Here is an 18773-nt window from a genome sequence, read left to right on the forward strand (position 1 = left end):
CAGGGACAATCATTCTCTGGCAAGCTGGTGAGTTATTTTATGGCAGGAGGAGTCCATGATGGCCCTCAGTGTACTCATATAGGCTGTAGCTTGATCAGCCTTTATGGCACATACTGTTTCTGGGGCTGGGACTGAGACCATGGTGATGTTGACAGACCTCCCCTCTTTATCCCCAGTGAGTCCCAAAAGGGAGATGGATTTCCTTGAAGACTGGTTCATCTAATTCTTCATCCATATGATTAAAAGAGCACTTTCAATAATTTTCTCCACCTAGAGATCCCTCTCCTCTCTATCCTTCAGCTCCAGTGTGGGACTTTTCTCTAACCCCAACCTGTTCTTCAATAAGCCTGTTACCTCTTCCTTTGGAGCAGAACCAGTTTGAGAAGCAACTGTAGAAACAACAGGCCCTCCCCAGACACAAGAGTTCCTTCCTTTCTTCTCATTGTTGCTCCTTTGTTCCTTCCTTCCTTCTTTCACTCATTCACTCATCAGACATTAAGTATCTCATATGTGCCAGGCAATAGGATTAATATAAAATACAACTCCTACCATCCAAGAGCCCCATCTAGTAGAGGAAACAAACATGTAAATAAATAATGGCAAATACAAAGAGGTGGTTGCTATACAACATAGCAGTAAGTATTAGAAGTGTGTCACACACAAGAGGCACACTTTCCTCGATGGGGGTGGGAGGGTTGTAAGGGAAAACTTTACAGAAACAAAATTTGGGTTGAGGGGCGACCAAGTGTGAGAGAGGGCATTCCAGGGAGGATCAGTCACCAGCCAGAAAGGGAACTGTAGTAGACTAGAATAGCCTCAGCATTGGGCTGTTTCTGAAAGTGGTGAGAGAGGGGACTGGAGAAGGCAGGGTGCAGCTTTTGATGAGCCTTGTAAACCACGTTAAGAACTTTGAGCTTTATCCAGTAGGCTTTCATATGCATTTGAGTGGGCTCGTTCAGGCCGCAGGGAGGAGAAAGGAGAGACGGTTGGCTGCGACCGACTGTTCAAGCAAGAATTGCCGAGAATCTGAATTTAAAGGGCAGTGGAAATAGTGAAGGCAGTTTTGTGCGGGTTTTCGCGGAGAGGCGGAGAGTGCTTCAAATAAAAATTCTCTTCTTCCCCTCTGCCCTTTTCTAACTTAGAGGTGGGTTAGGATATTCAGCTTGATCCCCTTTCCCTCGGGTTTTGTTTCTCAGGTTGCTGCGGGTCACGCATCATCCACCCTCAGTCCTCTGCTCAGCACAACAATCTCCTCCCGTTTCCAAACTGCTCTCTTCAAATCCTCTTTTGTGCCTGGGTTTTTGGCCGGGGAATCGGGGGAGAAAGCAGAGGTAACTAAGTTGGCCAAAGGTTTCTGGATATAATAAAAGCACCGGCACCAGTGGTTAAATGCGACAGTTGCTAAGAGCAGAGCAAGCTCGGAGAAGCCGGGACCTGCTCGCCTCCTGCGGCAGCACTCAGAGAGGCGGGGCTGAGGCGGGGTTTAGGGCGGAGCCTCAGCCGGGAACCCTGGGGAGGGGCGGGACCGGGGGAGGAGTTTTAGCCCGAGCCCGCGGGTCCCTTCGGCGATAGAGCAGGTCGGAGCTGGGGGCGGATGCGGTTTGAGAGGGCGAAGTTTGAGTCGAAGATTGCAGGCTTTTTGCCTCGGCAACGGCGGAGTGGAGCTGGGTCAGGGGCGGAGTTTTAAGGCCAGTCCTCGGGTTCTGGTCTCTGATTGAGCGGGGCGGCTCCTGGGGCGGATCCCGGGGCGGGTCCAGCTTTGCTTTTGACAGCTCTCTCGCGCACAGCCGCAGCCGAATCCGATAGGTTTGGGAACCTGTGGCCCCGCTCTCCGCGCGTCCCCGTTCCCCCGTGGCCCTGGCCCCGGCCATGCAGCGCATCTTCTCCTGCTCCAGCTCACAGGTGGCGGTAGGTGCCAAAATGTTTGGGCGGATGGCCATGAGGTTGGGGTCCAAGCCCTGTGGTGACAGAAGTCCTGAGTCCATCTCCATGCACCTTCGCCTTTTCTCTTTATGGGTCTTTTCAGCTTCTCCGTTCCCTCAATGCAGCCCGCCAGCCCCGCCTTCCTCAAGACCCTGTCCCCCAGCCTCTGACTTGCCTTCCTAACCTTTGCCCTCCTCAAGGTCTTTTCTCTCCGCCTTTTCTTGTCCTCCTAGTATCTACATCCCCAACTTCTGATATGTTTTCTATAGCCCCTGCCCCTTCCTCAAGGTCCTGTCCTCTACTTCTGCTTTCTTTCCCGGTACTGAATCACCTCCAAGCATCTGCCCTATCCCCAGCCCCTGCTCAGCCCCAAGCTCAGTTCTATCTCCCAAGTCTTGCCCGAGGGCCCCATTTTCCAGCCTTGCCTGTCCTCACAGCCCTGCCCTCCCATATGGCCCTATCTTTGCTGCTTTCTGTCAGCCAAACGAGTACTCCCAGCTCCATGCCTTCTCCTAACCCTTCTTCATATAGTCTTCTCTGTCCTTGCCCCATCTCACCTCTTGCCACTTCCACTCCCATTGTCAAATCATCACCACAAGCTCTCAGACATCATTCCAAACCTCTTTCCAATTGGTGTTCTCACAATTGCAGTCTTCTGTTCTCCCCTTCAACCTCTGCCTCTCTGCCCAGTGGTTGTTCAATACCACTCTTCCCCGTTTTGCCCCAACCTCCTTCTGCCTGCTCCCTGTGGGTTAATCTTGCAGTCTGGCCAGCCGGACAGGCACTGCCAGAGGAGGCACAGTTGCCTGGCTACTCCCCAAGGAACTGGGTAAGTTGCCTGCAGAATCCACCCTGGCCAGTTCACTGCAGTGTCTGGTCATCAGACTGGTTCTTGGGCCAGTCAAGGTCTTCCGCCTGCTTCTCCCCAGAATCTTCCTTCATTCTAAACCCTCACCTAGTTGCTTAGGGCTTGTACTCTGCTTCCTTTGACTGAATTGGGGAAGGGTAATGGTGAGAGGAGGAGAAAATAGAGTAGATTCACTCTGAGAGTTCACAGTAGAAGTCATTCTACTCTCCGTGTTCTTCCAGAACAAAACACAAGGAAGAAGATTACAGAAGGTGGTGGCTCAGGGAAGGTATAGCTTCTTCTTCTCTGAACATCTCTTACACGGAGACCTCTTATCTGGGGATGAAATTCTCTGTGGAGAGTGGGATTATGGCTTATTTAGAAGTGTAATAGCCACTACCTATAGTAATACTGCTTAGCCTGACCTGTCTTAGTGGTGCCATTTATAAGCAAACATGAGAAATGCTCAGCTCACTCTGCATGGGCAGGCCACAGAAGCCTGGAAGCCAGCTATGAGGCAAGAATAAGAACTCTGTTGAAGCCTGTCCTTGTCCCACTTACATTTGCTTCTCTACTTAGTTTCCACACCTTGATCAACCAATCAAAAGGCATTTACTGAATGACTACTATAGGTAACAGAAACTGGGGCTACCCACATTCTGTCTTAACACATAATGATTTTGTTATTCACATGGACTCTTCCCTAGTTACCGAAAGTCCTCCACATTGCCCTTCCCTTTCAGGTTTGTGGAGTCTGCCTGCTCCTTAGGAATGGGGAAACTATTTCATTCTTCCTGATTCTCTGATCCTTGGTCACCGCTTGCCTTTCCAAATGCTGGGGTGAGCAATGGGCTGAATGTTGGAATTTGAAAGCATCCCTCTGCCCTTCTTCACCCCAGCTCTACAGAGATTTGGCCATGAAGAATTTCCACCCATTCTAAACTCTTCGTAGTATAACAAGATTATAGGTAAACTGGGTGCATTTAGAACTGTCTAGCTAGGCAGAAAACTGTTTCCTCAGTCAGGACGGGATCATAAAAAGCTTGAATATAGACCAGTTTCAGCTGCAAATTATTTCCTCATGAAACTTTTCCAAACTTCTCAGGGTAAATTCCTCCACTCCTGGGTGGCTGACCATTCTGGACTCACTTGTCAGAGAAATAATGTGACAATCTTCCTGGCCATTCCCAAAGCCTGGCTTCTCAGTCATGCCAGAAGACTGCCCCTGCCCAATCCTACTCCCAAACCTGGGTCCAGGGTCAGAGCCCTGCACCCTCAGATTGAAATAAGGGCTGAAAGATCAGTGATCATTTAAAAATTAATCTAAGTTATCAGAATATAGGAAGTTCAACAAACAAACAAATAAAAACTCAGCTCCTATAATCTCATTTTATTTTAGTCAAGCAGAAGATGCCTTTGAGGGTGTCTTACATATTAGCTTACTCTGCCTATGTAAGAAGTTGACCAGAAAATAGCTTTAAACAACTGACATTAAAAAAACTTGAGAGGCAGGGCCGGCCTGGTGGCGCAGCGGTTAAGTGCACATGTTCTGCTTTGGCGGTCTGGGGTTTGCCGGTCCGGATCCCGGGTATGGACATGGCACCGCTTGGCAAGCCATGCTGTGGTAGGCGTCCCATGTATAAAGTAGAGGAAGACCGGCACAAATGTTAGCTCAGGGCCAGTCTTCTTCAGCAAAAAAGAGGAGGATTGGCAGCAGTTAGCTCAGGGCTAATCTTCCTCAAAAAAACAAATAAATAAATAAATAAAAATTGAGAGTCAGCTCCCTGTTCCTCCAGGGCAGCCTTTCTGTTTCCACTCCCCTCTCCTACAGCTAGTCACTCTTTCTCTCTCTCCTGTTGGTATGTTCCGTCTTGATAGGATGCTTATAGGCAGACAGCCAGAGATAAGGAGAGGCTGCAGTTACTTCTACTAAGGCCCCCTAATCTTGGCTACAGAAATACAAAGCTAACCCTTGTTTTTGAGTCTGCTGATTAATTTGGCGATTGCTCCTTTGAGGCTGTGATGGTAATCCATTGCCTCTTTTCCAAGGTGCTGGGGCGAGCAATGGACTTGACTTGGAATTTGGAAGCATCCCTCTGTCCTCCTTCACCCTAGCTCTGCAGAGGTTGGCCATGAAAAATTTCCACCTGTTCTAAACTCTTCTTAGTATCTAAACAAGATAGGTAAATTGGGTGGATTTAGAACTATCTAGCTGGAAAGAAAAGTATCTATATCGTTAAGAAGCACTTTTACCATGTATACAGCTTGGCTGTTATGCTTTGGCTGATATGAGCAAGATCTCTTCCTCCCACTCCCCCAGATGGAGACTTCTGAGCCCTGGAACATCCAAAATATGCCCAGCAAGGCTAGGAAGGTGGAGATTGGAACTAACATTTATTGCACCTACTCTGTGACAGACATAGTGCTAACTTCTTTAAATGGTGTTATATCATTCGGAAACTGAAGTTCAGAGAAGTTACATGCCTAAATTCACAAGGATAGAAAGTGTTAGAATCAGGCTTTTAAACAGAGAACTTCAGATTGAGGTTGGCTGATGACAGTGTCCTGTGTGGAGGTGTAGCACTAGCTCTCTGCTTTTTCTGAGAGTGACCTGGCCCCCAAGGGACATGGGGTAATGTGTTCTCACACATCAGAGTCTGTTGGTGTGTGGAGCAGTCATTTTGCTTATTTTGTCCTTTGAGAACTAACCTGTTTGGAGACTCTTCTTCACATAAGGAGCAGCGTCTGAGGGTGGGTGGTTTTGCCCTGGAGGCAGTCTTAGACTGTTTATTTGAAAATAAGTAAATGTTCTTCCCTAGCTCTGTAGTAGCGTGGTCTGGTGGTGAGAAGTGGATTGGGCATCAGGTGGCCTGGGATCTACTCTCAATTTTACCACTGTTTTGTGGTGTGACCCTGGACAGTTATCTAACCTCAGTGTGCTTCAGTTTCTTCTTCTGTCAAATAGATAAAATAATATTAGCCCTAACTACTTTCCAGGGATGTTGAGAGGCTGTTGAAATGGCACTTGAAAGGACACTGAGGAATTACAAGTGCCGAACAGGAGTATTACCTCAGAATCCCTCAGAATCCATCTATCCTAGATAATTTTATGGTTTGAGTATTTAAAATCTTTCCTGTTTTTGATGACTAATTTGCCCTATGTAAACAGTATTTGAAAATGAGTTATTTGGCTTCCATAGACTCTATTTTTTTCCACCTCCTCCCACAGCCTCTTGTTGAGATTACACCTCATAAAATGCCATATGCTACCACCAATCCCCCATCACTTCCTGTTTTGTTATAAGGATGGCATACATTTGTAGGGCTCTTTACAGTTTACAAAGAGATTTTATATAGGTTAGCTCATTTAGTACTCACAACACGATGAGGTAGTTATTATTTCCCACATTTTATAGATGAGGAACCAGGTTAGAAGTGTTCAATGGCTTACTCTAGGTCACAGAGATGAGAAAGTCATTGAACTAGACCCTGAACTCAGGCCTGCTGACAAAAATATTCACCTAGGGCTCTTTTCACCATACCACAGATTTTTGCATCCCTTCTTCCTTTCCTTTCGCCTCTCTGGATCAAACCAGGCTTTTTGTGCTTTCAGCCCTGGGTATTTTTACCCAGCTCTCTCCTTCACGCCCTGTGATACTTCAATTATTATAATTACCCTACAACCCGAAAAAGTCAAGCTGGAATGATAGAACAATGCATGCCCAGGTGTGGCTGTTGTCTGGGACAGCTGCTCACTGCTAGGAAAATGAGGAGGGAGTGGAGGGTTGGGGAGGGGAGCTACCTCTTGTTGCCTCCTCAAGCCTAGCTAGAGACCTATCTTTGTCTTTTGGTTGTTTTTGCCATGGAAAGGGAAGAGTGACTAGCTAAAGGGCCTAGATATGAGAAGGAGAAACAGAGATGGTGCTTCCCCTCCCAGTTTTGGGGCCCGAAGCCAATGGGTAGAGATGGTATGGCTAGGTATTTGGACTCCTGGCTGTGACTTGAAGCTAGTTGCCTTGATATCTCAAATATCTGAAGACAAAAAGGAAGTGAAAGGCCACGTGAACCCAATCAGGAGTGGTCGGTTTGGTTCAGTTTGCTGCAGCAAGACCTAGAGAGCAAAAGGGAAAGGAGTCCTGGCTAGGATTGCTCTGTGGTGGTACACCTAACAATAATCATGATGATGATAAGAAGACATTTGAAATACTATGCATTCAATACTCAAAAATGATTTTTTTTTTTTTGAGGAAGATTAGCCCTGAGCTAACTGCTGCCAATCCTCCTCTTTTTGCTGAGGAAGACTGGCCCTGAGCTAACAGATGCGCCCATCTGCCTCTACTTTATATGTGGGATGCCTACCACAGCATGGCGTGCCAAGCGGTGCCATGTCCGCACCCGGGATCCGAACCAGCGAACCCCAGGCTGCCGAAGCGGAATGTGCGCACTTAACCACTGTGCCACCAGGTTGGCCCCTCAAAAATGACTTTTTTTTTTTAATATTTTATTTTTTCCTTTTTCTCCCCAAAGCCCCCCAGTACATAGTTGTATATTCTTCGTTGTGGGTCCTTCTAGTTGTAGCATGTGGGACGCTGCCTCAGCGTGGTTTGATGAGCAGTGCCATGTCCGTGCCCAGGATTCGAACCAACGAAACACTGGGCCACCTGCAGCGGAGTGCACAGACTTAACCACTCGGCCACGGGGCCAGCCCCCAAAACGACTTTTAATTCAGTAGTCCAAGCACCTTTTGGTCTAGGGCTGGCAATAACCAGCAGTAGTTCTTGGTGGCATAGGAGTTGGTGACTATTTAACCGACCCACCTAAGAAGGTCTAAATGATCTAGGTTGAGTGACTTATGAAACACTGAAAGGACCACAGAGATGTTTCTTTTCATTTGCTTGGCATCCTAACCATCTCCCCCTTTTCTTTCTCCACACCACCCCCATCCCCTATATTCATACCATATGTGGCTCTGGACCAGGTGGAGAGATGGAACCGCCGTGATCAGAAGCTGCTGGAGGCAGTGCAGCGGGGGGACGTGGGACGCGTGGCTGCCCTGGCCTCCAGGAAGTCGGCCCGACCCACCAAGTTAGACTCAAACGGCCAGTCCCCGTAAGTAAGTCCTCCTGAGCCCACCCTTGGTATGTGGTTCCCTTTGAAAGCCCCAAACCCCAATATGATGTAGGACCAGGGAATGCCTACAACTTCAGAGCCCTTTTTGTCTTAATTAGCAAGGCTTTCGATAAATCTTTGCTATGTATCAAGTGCTGTACAAGGTGAGGGAAGAAGATATTGTCCCTGAGCTACATCCACCTCAAAACCCAGATTGACAACACTGACTAAAAAGGACATAAAGCCTATGAAACAAACAGAAAACTGATACATACACAAAATAGAGTATTTCTTCATTGCACAAGTAGGACAGTGTGTATGCTTAGGAAATCAGGAATGAAGTGGTAGCCATGAGAGTCACATGGCTATAAGGAGTGACAAGGACAAGGGGGATATTATTCATTGTTTCTGCCTAAGTCCGCCTTCAAATGCCCAGCCCTCTGCTCTGCTCTGGCTGACTCTTTCTGTGACCCTTCCAGTTTGCTAAGGGTCCTGTCTCAAAGCAACAGGTAATTATGTGTTCCCTGGACATCCCTGCAAAATCTGAGATTGCTCGAGACCTGCACCTCTTATTTCCATTTTTGCTTACAGTTTCCTCTGACTTTATGACAGTAGGCCATATAGCCTTCTCTTTCTCAGAAAGTCAGACTAGGGGAGCTTCCCCCTCTGCTTTTAGGATTGACTTTGGGGTGAGGGAGCATAGCTTGTAGTGCTTATTAAGAGCCCCCTACTCCTCATTCCCTGGTCCCTTCATCCTTCTGCCTCTCGGCTTTGATTATGGCAGGTTTCATCTGGCAGCATCCAAAGGCTTGACGGAATGTCTGACTATACTGCTTGCAAATGGGGCTGACATCAACAGCAAGAATGAGGACGGTAAGTCTGAGCACTGGGCCATGCTGCTTGCTTTTCTCTTCACAACAGCAGTAAGGGTCAGTGCTAGGCCCTGCTAGACACCCCAACTATAGCCCCTGCTTCTCTCCTCATAAGTTCTGACCAGTATCCTTCCAGGGGTTCCCCTCTCTACATACCTCACCCCCACTCCCACCTCTACCACAGGTACCAGGCACTTGGGGAACAGGAATTTCTGGCTCCGTGTGGCTGAGAACTTCTCTCTGTAATCTCCCTCTGATTATCTGTGCGTCTCTTGCCCTCCCTCCCTGTGAGTCATTGGCATTCATGGGGCCACCCACCCTCCCTACCCTCCTTTCTCTTTCCAGGAGGCACCGCCCTGCACTTGGCCACCATCTCCTGCCAGCCACAGTGTGTCAAGGTCCTGCTGCAGGTAAGAGCAGCCCCTTGTTACTACTCCTGCGAAGGGACTCAGTGGACCCAGAGTATTCTAACTTTATCTTGTAGTCACAAATAATATTTGGTCAAATATACCCTACTCATCCCCAATAAAAGAACTGGTAATCATTTATTCATTAATTCGCAAACATTTATTTAACACCTACTGTGTGAGGCACTATGCTTAATGCTGCCCTTGAGGGCAGGTCATAAAGCAGCGTTGCCAAGGACTGACTGACAGTCAGTCAATCTGCATATGTTGAGCTCTGCGATTGGCAGCGCCACTGTGGAGACTTAACTGCTGGGATGATGGGCAGGTGGAAAGAGGGAAGTCCTGTTCAAATTAAACCAAAATCGTACTGTCTGTTTTCGAGGAGTTTGTAGCCTAGGAGCACAAAGAGAAATATACATGCGAAATGATATGTGGACAACTTATAAATAAGTCTCCAAAAGTACAAAACGTACAGTTCAACAGGCCATTGGGCAGATGGCTGTTCTGCTTTTGTTCTTCCCGGCCATTTCCAAGTTTCCCAATTACAGTATGATCCTAAAGTATCAGTCATGGACTCAGGTGTCATTTTCCTGAAACTGTGTACTTACCTATAATCTGATTTTTCTTAGGCCCTAGTTTTAAGAACCAGGGCTGAAATTCAAGGCTACCTATCATCTGCAAGGAATGGATTGGGCTTGTCTAGTAGTTGGCCAGAGTCATGATCCTCCTGCCACTCCCCGTGGTACTATGGAAGTTGGTGACCCAACGTGGGGTAGGGATGAGGATGTTAACGCCATGTCCATGCTACTTCCCTTCGTTGCTGTTTGTAGCATGGTGCCAATGAAGATGCTGTGGATGCAGAAAATCGTAGTCCATTGCACTGGGCAGGCATGTACCAGGGGACTGGTGGGAAACAGGGCTGCAGGGACCATAGGGTGGGAAGGGAGGGGAGGATAACATGTGGTGGGAAAGGCAGGCCGGGGCTGACTGCTAAAATGGTTGGAGGGGATGTTGGGTCATTGTCTGCCTAGATAGCCTTCTTGCTGCCCCTTAACCCAATCATCCCTTAACCCTCCCCAGCCTCCTCTGGCTGTGCCTCAAGTGTGCTCCTGTTGTGTGACCACGAAGCCTTTCTGGACGTCCTGGATAAGGTGAGCGTCAGCTGGGCAGCTGGGCAGTGCCATACACAGGGAGGCTGCTGCTCTCTCTGAGCTTGATTGTGCAGCACCACCTCCTCTTCCCTTTTCCCCTGCTCCTCCTCCTCTTCCTCACAGAGAGGTTAAGTCTTTATCTTCTGGAGAGCTTCTAACCCTCTGAAAAGGAGCATCTAGCCCCAGGACCTGGGTTTTTTTCTGGAGTTGGTAGGATTGTGTCAACCCCCTGGTTCCCCCAGCTCCTCATGAACCCCCCTTCCACAATCTGTGCAGGATGGACGTACACCCCTGATGATTGCATCACTGGGTGGTCACACAGCTATCTGCTCACAGCTACTACAGAGAGGCGCCAGAGTTAATGTCACGGACAAGGATGACAAGTGAGCCTTCCTCATCTTCCCACCCCAAATCCAGATCCTGACCAATCTAGAAATGAGCTACTGGGCAAAGTGTGTGTGTGTGTGTGTGTGTGTGTATTGCGGAAAAAGGCAGGTTGGTCTCTGTTTTCTCGGGAACCTCTTTCCTTCCAAGTGGTGGTTTAGAAGAGCTCTGCCTGCTGCTTCACTGTTTTCCTCTTGGGGAGTTGAGAAAACTTTCCTTATAGTTTCCTATTCAGCTGCCGCCACCACCATCTTCCTAGCATAGATGACTCCAGAATTAGAATCTGCACCTCTGAACCCATTAGTTTAATTTTATGGTTTTCAAGCTATCTTATAAGCAATGGAATCCTTTTTTCCAAGAAAGAATTTATACAGAACCTCAATATATAAAGCAGATGAAAATGGAGCCCTTCCAATTGGCCCCCTGCTTTCTGATGCTGCAGCTCCAAGGAATGACATTTGAAAAGTTCTGGCGTGGTCTAATGCTTTGTAATTGGCTGGTGTTGGTCTGTGGTTCTCCTGACCACACTGAGTGGGAACTGACCTGGTGATGGAATTTCTGGAACCAGGTCTCCTGGATTCCATGGGGAAAGCCTATGCTCAGGTTTGTCCCAACCCACAGATCGGCTCTGATCCTGGCCTGTGAGAAAGGCAGCGCTGAGGTGGCTGAACTGCTCCTGAGCCATGGAGCGGATGCAGGGGCGGTGGACAGCATGGGGCATGATGCTCTGCATTATGCTCTACGCACACAAGACAAGGTGCTGTGGAGGCTGCTGCGGCAGGCCCTGAACCGGCGGCGGCAGGGAGGTAAAGCTGATTCCCTTTTGTAACTTCAAGATTCTCCTCAATAGCCTTAGAACCAAAGAGACTTCTTAGAATCCCATTCGTTCCCAGGGAAGTAATCCCTCTGACAAATAACTGTCACTTTAATTGAGAGCTCACTTATTTATTGCTGCTACTATGAGATGAATCCAAATTCCCAAAAGCATGGTCATGAAATTCCTTAATGCAGCTTTGTCTCTCACTGAGGGGAACTCTGGCTAGTACTATTGCTAGCATTTACGAGTTGTAATTGTACATCTATTTGTGTGATTTGCTGGCCAATCCTCTCTCTTCCCTACTAGTCTGTAAACCCCTGAGAGGACAAGCCATTTCTGTTTTGCTCACCATTGAGGTCCTCGTGCCTGTAACAGTGCATGGCATGTATAATACATGAGTGAGTGAACAAAATGAATGAGCTGTCACACCTCTGGGATAGAGAACCAAGACTGCTGGATAGTTAGGGACCCGTTGAACAGGGGGGCTCCCAGCACCAGGAAGTGTGTAATAAGCGTTATTACACTGAGGGGCCACTCCTCTCAGAGAAAGTTTGAAAACAGAGTGTGGGCTAGAAGTACATGGGACTTGTCTCCTCTCTCATTTCCCCCATATCTTTTCACATAGGTCAGGGACTAGTTCAACATCCAGATCTTGCATCTCAGGTAAGACCCTAAGTGCCTGCCTCCCCTTTTTGCTTCTGTCCCACCCCAGGCTATCCCACTGGGACATCAGGTTGTGAACCTTGGGGCACTGAGACAGCCTAAGAGAAGAAAGGCCCTTCTGGGGCTAGGTTAGCTGCCTGGCTTTACTTCCCTGTTCCTTTATCCACATAGGCCTCTCCATCTGAGCCTCAGGTGGGTTCTCCACCAAAGAGCCCATGGAGAGCGGAGGCTGAGGAGGAGCAGGAAGAAGAGGAGGATGAAGAAGACCCATGCTCAGATGAGTGGAGGTGGAAGTATGAAGAGGAGCAAAGGAAAGTTTCTCAGTTGGAGCAGAAGCTGATACGAAAGACAGAAGAGTGTAAAGCTCAAGCTGCAGCTTACTTGGGCCTGGAGAACCAGATTCGAGAGCAGGTGCAGGAGCTGGGGTTCCTTCTATCCCAAGAGCCTGGAGCTCCAGGAGAGCAGGGCACTAGTCTCTGGCCTGGAGGAGATGGCATGGAGCAGGGTTGTCCCCTGGACCTGCTGGCTAAGCACATACAAGAGCTAAAGAAGCAGCAGCGAGCAACAGCTGCAGCCACAGCAAACCCAGTATTAGCTTCCAAGAAGGCAGAGGATTCAGCCCCAGGGGAGATCCAGTATGAAGCCCATGTGAAGTCCCAAACAGAAGAACAGGGGCCACCCCAGAGCCCAAGGTCTGATACCATTGGGAAAACCACAGGACAGCAACTTACCACCAATGGTGGACAGTCCCTTGGCCCTGATCATACTGACCAGCAGCATGCTGACTGGAAGGAGAGGCCCCAGACCCCAAGGGCTGAACCAATAGGCACAGAGGCTGAACCAGTGGGCACAGCAGCCATGAACCAGCTCCTGCTACAACTAAGGGAGGAGCTGGCTGCAGTGTGGCGAGAAAAGGATGCTGCCCGGGGGGCTTTGTCAAGACCCGTCTTGGAGGGAGCTCTGGGGACACCCCGGGCTGAGGCTGCAGCAGCTGCCTGGGAGAAGATGGAAGCCAGGTTGGAGCGGGTGCTGGTGAGGCTGGATTGGGCAAAGGCAGGACTACAGATGAAACCTGAGGCCCCTGCCCAGGAGCCCAGAAAGGGAGCCCCAAAGGCAGGCCTAGGGACCATCGCCAAAGAGGATGAAGGAAGGGAGAAAAGGGTTCTTGGGGCCCAGGGACAGCCTCTATGGGTGCCTGGAGGGGAACAGATGCCTGGAGGAGGCCTGGCAAAGGGACAGCTGGAGAAGGAGGTATCAGCACTGAGACTGAGCAACAGTAACTTGCTGGAGGAATTGGGAGAGCTGGGGCAGGAGCGGCAGCGGTTGCAGAGGGAGCTGCAGTCACTGAGCCAGCGGCTGCAGCGGGAGTTCGTGCCCAAACCAGAGGCACAGGTCCAGCTACAGCAGTTGAGGCGGAGTGTGGGGCTGCTGACAGATGAACTGGCAATGGAGAAGGAGGCCACGGAAAAGTTGCGGAAACGCCTGGCCTCCCAGAGCAGTGGCCTCCAAGGGCTGTGGGACTGCCTTCCCCCAGATCTAGTGGGCAAGGGGAGCGCACGAGGCACAGTGGCTGAGCCCTTGGAGGAGCTGCAGGCCTGCATCAGCACCCTGGTGGACAGGCACTGTGAGGCACAGCAGGTGCTGGCTAGGTTGGAGGAGGAAAATCAGCAGCTGCGGGGGTCCTCTGCCACACGTGCAGAGCCAGGCTCCTCCTCAAAGGACCCAGCATCCCCCCAAGTGGCTGCACTGGAGCAAGACTTGGGGAAGCTGGAGGAAGAGCTGCGGGCTGTTCAGGCCACAATGAGTGGGAAGAGCCAGGAGATCGGGAAGCTGAAGCAGCTGCTTTACCAAGCCACAGAGGAAGTGGCTGAGCTGAGGGCCCGGGAGGCAGCCAGCCTGCGGCAGCATGAGAAAACTCGGGGCTCACTAGTGGCCCAGGCCCAGGCTTGGGGTCAGGAGCTAAAGGCTCTGCTAGAAAAGTATAACACAGCGTGCAGGGAAATGGGTCGGCTTCGGCAGGCTGTGGCGGAGGAGCGCCGCAAGAGTGGAGACCTGGCTGCACGGGCTGCTGAGCAGGAGCGACAGGCCAGTGAGATGCGCGGGCGCTCAGATCAGTTTGAGAAAACAGCGGAGCTGCTGAAAGAGAAGATGGAGCATCTCATTGGGGCTTGCCAGGACAAGGAGGCCAAGGTGAACAGGCGAGACGGCTGTGGGGAGCATGGGGAAGATTTCTGTGTGTTTTAGGGTTTGCTAATCTGAATCTACCTTTGGTTAGTCAGATTGATACCCCAAACACAATGCCAATCATTTGTAAGGACCACACTATGCTCTCCTGGGTCTGAGGGGGTTTAGGGTTGAGATAGGAGGTGAGGTAAGATATAAACAGAAGAGAGAAGGGCGTTTACCTATTAAAATTTGGGACTCGGGGTTCAGAAGCAGTGTGGTCAGGGTTACCACCAGTGGAGTACTATGATTTATTGGCATCTTTTTTTTTGCTTTATCTCCCCATACCCCCCCGGTACATAGTTGTATATCTTAGTTGCAGGTCCTTCTAGTTGTGGCATGTGGGATACCACCTCAATGTGGCCTGATGAGTGGTGCCATGTCGGCGCCCAGGATCCAAACCGGAGAAACCCTGGGCCACCGCTGCAGCAGGGGAGCGTGCAAACTTAACCACTTGGCCACAGGGCCAGCCCCGGTTTATTAGCATTTTGACTTAAAACAGTGTATTAGCCTGGGAAGAGGTCTGATAATATGGTGGGTTGCTGTGGTTTTGCTAGAGTTCTGAGGGGGTGACTCAGGGGCTGATGAGTTAAGAAAAGTAGACTATAGCCCCTTCTTCCCCTCCCACGTCGATCAGAGTAGGTTCTACAAGATTTCCATTGACAAAGGGGGCTCCAATGCAAAGAAAAAAAGTTTGAAAACCACTGTGAGATAGCTTAGTTTCCTAATGATTGCTTCCTAATAAGTGAGTGTAAGTCTACCTGTTTCTAGCAGAAGGATTTTATGAATTCTGAAAAGTCAACTTACAAATAAATTTAGTAATTCTAGAACTACCTATGAAATGAATGAATTTAGGGGGCCAGCCCCGTGGCTGAGTGGTTAAGTTCGTGCGCTCTGCTTCAGCGTCCCAGCATTTCCCTGGTTCGAATCCTGGGCGTGGACATGGCACAGCTCATCAGGCCATGCTGAGGCGGAGTCCCACATGCCACAACTAGAAGGACCCACAACTAAAAATATACAACTATGAACTGGGAAGCTTTAGGGAGAAAAAGGAAAAATAAAATCTTTAAAAAAAAAAAGAAATGAATGAATTCAGACTTCTTATTAAAATTTGTAACATGATCAAATTAAGAATGATTAAAAAATATGGAGAGTATACACTTTACATAATATAGAGTGCATAAAAATAGAAAATGTTAGAATAGGAATCAGTGTGAGGTGGAGCTAATAAAGAAAGGAGGAATTTTGTGTTGGTGTTGAAAAAGAAGACGAAAGTAGACAAATGGCAAAAGAAAATAGTGTAGTGGACTCTGGACTGAAATTGTCTGGATTTGATTTCAGTTTCAAAACTTACTGATTGATCGTGGGCGAGTTATCTTAGAGCCTCTAAATCTCTAAGCCTCAGTTTTCTCATCTATAAAATGGGAATAATAAAACGATTGTGGTGAGGTCTACATTAAATATTATATTTCAAATATTCAGAACAATTTTGGCAAATGCTAAGTACTCAATAAAAGGTAGCTATTTTTATTATTCCTATTACCACCATTCCTATTACTGCTGGTTATCATTAACCACATTTTTGCCTCAGCCTCGCAAACCACAAAAACTCACCTCCATTTCCCTCAGTGGTCAGCAGTCAGAAGTGGGTCAGGGGGCCAGCCCTGTTGCATAGTGGTTAAGTTTGTGCACACCGCTTCGGCAGCCCGGGATTCGCCGGTTCTGATCCTGGGTACAGACCTACGCCATGCTGTGGTGGCATCCTACATGGAAGAACTAGGACGACTTACAACTAGGGATATAAACTATGTACTGTGGCTTTGGGGAGAAAAAAACAAGAAGGAGGTCAGAATCCAGTATAGAATTAAGAGCATGGACCATGAATGCAAAGAGATGTTGGTTCAAATCATGATTTCATCACTTACTAGCTGTATGATTTTGACAAATTACTTAACTCAGGTTCCGTATCTACAAAATGTGAATAATATTTCCCTTAGAGAAGTATTGTTTTTCTCAGAACAGAAGAAGAACTGTTTTGAGTATTAAATAAGACAATGTGTATAAAAGTATCTGGCACATATTAAATATCCAACAATAGGAAACTGACCTTGACCCTGGGTGGTATTGGAGTGGGAAATGACTTGGGCCTCATTGCTTCCCTTTCTTTCCTTTTGGCCTCAGATCAAGGAATTGTTGAAGAAGCTGGAGCAGCTTTCAGAGGAGGTCCTAGCAGTTCGGGGAGAAAATGCTCGCCTTGCCCAGCAGCTGCAGGTATGTTTTGGCCCTCAGGGAAATGGATGCTGCTAGAGAAGAGAGTGGACAGTGGAAGTGATGTATATGTCAGAGAGAGTCTGGGAACTGCAGGGACTTGGCCAGGCCAAACGATGGCCAGTGATGGGCAAGCAAGCTTACCTGGCACAGCTGACCACTTCATTTTATTGCTCCTCATGCTTGGGGTATCAGGGTGAGTGTGGGAAGGTGGGCACATAACCTCCCATTGATGCTCACTCCCAGGAGTCCCAGAAGAACCACGAAGAGATCATCTCCACCTACAGGAATCATCTGCTGAATGCTGCTCAGGTGAGCATGGGGGCAGGTAGAGACAGAGAGCTGGGCAGCGGGTATTGCATTTGGGGTCCCTTCTCTTCCTGCAGATAACTTGTCATTTCTCAGAAATTTGGACTTCAGATGCTCTGGTGCCAGGTCTTTGGATCTCATTAGGTGGATTGAGAGAAGTTGTGCACAAATGTGAGGAGGGAGAGTGTCCCTCCTTTTCAATTCCCTGATCCACTGTAAGGCCTTTTCCTGTCCCTTATGTCCTTTCTCAGTTTCCTCCTGAACCAAATTATCCCTCACCAAGGAAGAAGAGGTGGGTGGCTTGCTCCTTTATTAGGAATAATAATAACTACAAAGAATCAAGCACATTGTGCACCAGGTGCTTTGCTTCATATTCATAGTTGTAACTCTCACAGCAATCCTGAAAAGTAGACATCGTTATCTGCCTTGTAAAGATTAGGAAACAGCCATGGAGAAGTTAAATACTGTAAGTGAGGGCACAAAGTTAATCAATAGCATTCCACTATACCAAAGAACCTCTCCCCTGCCTGTCTCTCCCCATTTTATGATCTTCATCTCCTTTTCTTTCTTTCCTGCCACCAACAGGGCTACATGGAACAAGATGTGTACCATATCCTACTGCGAATCCTCAGCATGCAGGAGGAGTGAGGCAGCCTGTGCCCTGAGGGATTCAGGATTTCTCTGTTGTGAGTTGAGGGATGAGGGAAGGAACTTGGGAGAAAGGACTTAGGAAAGGAGACTTAGGATGGGAACTGGAGTCTCCTTTTGTCCCATATAGTGGCTGACACTAGGGAGTCCTGTGGGACATAGAGCATTTGAAGTGAGGTCAACTGAGAGACATAATATGGGCAATCACTGGATGGAGTCAGGAATCAGTGAGCAGGTAGACTGAAGAGGGCTGACTTATGGGATGGAGGCTGAAAAGAGGAACAGAGTGACTCTCCTAAGGTCTGAGGTAGAGAGATACGAGTGAAAGATGAGTGATGGTGGGATGGTGGTGCAAAGTTGTTTCTTAGAGTGGGACTCTTCAAATTCCAGAATCTCTCTTTCACTTCCACACCACTCATTCAAAGAGTAGTCATCCCCATTCTTCTCCCTGCCCCTATGCTGGTAGTCATCTTCTCCAATGCAGGCAGATAAGGATCCCCTTTAGCATCATGGCATAGGTGGGAGGAGACTGATGATATGGAAGTGTGTGCATTTCATCCTTGAATTTCTTCTTTCAGGGAACAAGAGCATTCCTTGTTGCCAGAGGCTCCATCAGGCTGTGGTGGGTGGGCGGTTGGCTACTAGGGGTGGTATGGGTAGGGCTTCACCTGACATTATGGACCCCAGACCTGAGAACCTGAAGCCTAGAATCAGCATGGATGAGACCAGCGGAGGTGTGGATGGAAGACATCTCTATGGAAAATAAAGCAGGAGGCAGGATGGTGCTGGGTGTCGTTGTTTTTTCTGTCTAAAGGGGAGTGACGGAAGGAATCTTTTTCATTTCTTTTTGATCACAAATTGCCTCATAAGTCAGCAGCTTTCAAACTTTGATTGTGATCCATACTAAGAAATACATTTTGCATCCTGTGAGTACATATCTGAAATAATATTTACCCTTACTATTTCTATTCTAGTATACTATTTCTATGCTATTACTATTTCTATTCTATTCTCGGCTACTATACTCCACCAAAAAAATATTGGTTACTGGGGCCGGCCCCGTGGCTGAGTGGTTAAGTTCACGCGCTCTGCTTTGGCGGCCCAGGGTTTCGCCGGTTTGGATCCTGGGCGTGGACATGGCATGGCTCATCA

General features: G+C 48.4%; 1 protein-coding gene across 1 annotated transcript; it reads left to right on the plus strand.

Annotated features, from left to right (window-relative positions):
- Nucleotides 1-1561: 1561 nt before the first annotated feature.
- On the plus strand, nucleotides 1562-18405 carry ANKRD35 (ankyrin repeat domain 35). The gene is made up of 14 exons (XM_046680776.1): nucleotides 1562-1908; nucleotides 7749-7879; nucleotides 8664-8752; nucleotides 9097-9161; nucleotides 9989-10046; nucleotides 10239-10309; nucleotides 10586-10692; nucleotides 11315-11499; nucleotides 12136-12173; nucleotides 12345-14363; nucleotides 16578-16667; nucleotides 16911-16976; nucleotides 17559-17659; nucleotides 18200-18405. Exons 1-13 carry the CDS (start codon nucleotides 1870-1872, stop codon nucleotides 17619-17621), a joined length of 3021 nt encoding a protein of 1006 aa, XP_046536732.1. The 5' UTR covers nucleotides 1562-1869; the 3' UTR covers nucleotides 17622-17659; nucleotides 18200-18405.
- Nucleotides 18406-18773: the final 368 nt, after the last annotated feature.

This window comes from Equus quagga, chromosome 13 (genome assembly GCF_021613505.1).
Source record: "Equus quagga isolate Etosha38 chromosome 13, UCLA_HA_Equagga_1.0, whole genome shotgun sequence".
Classification (NCBI taxonomy): domain Eukaryota; kingdom Metazoa; phylum Chordata; class Mammalia; order Perissodactyla; family Equidae; genus Equus; species Equus quagga.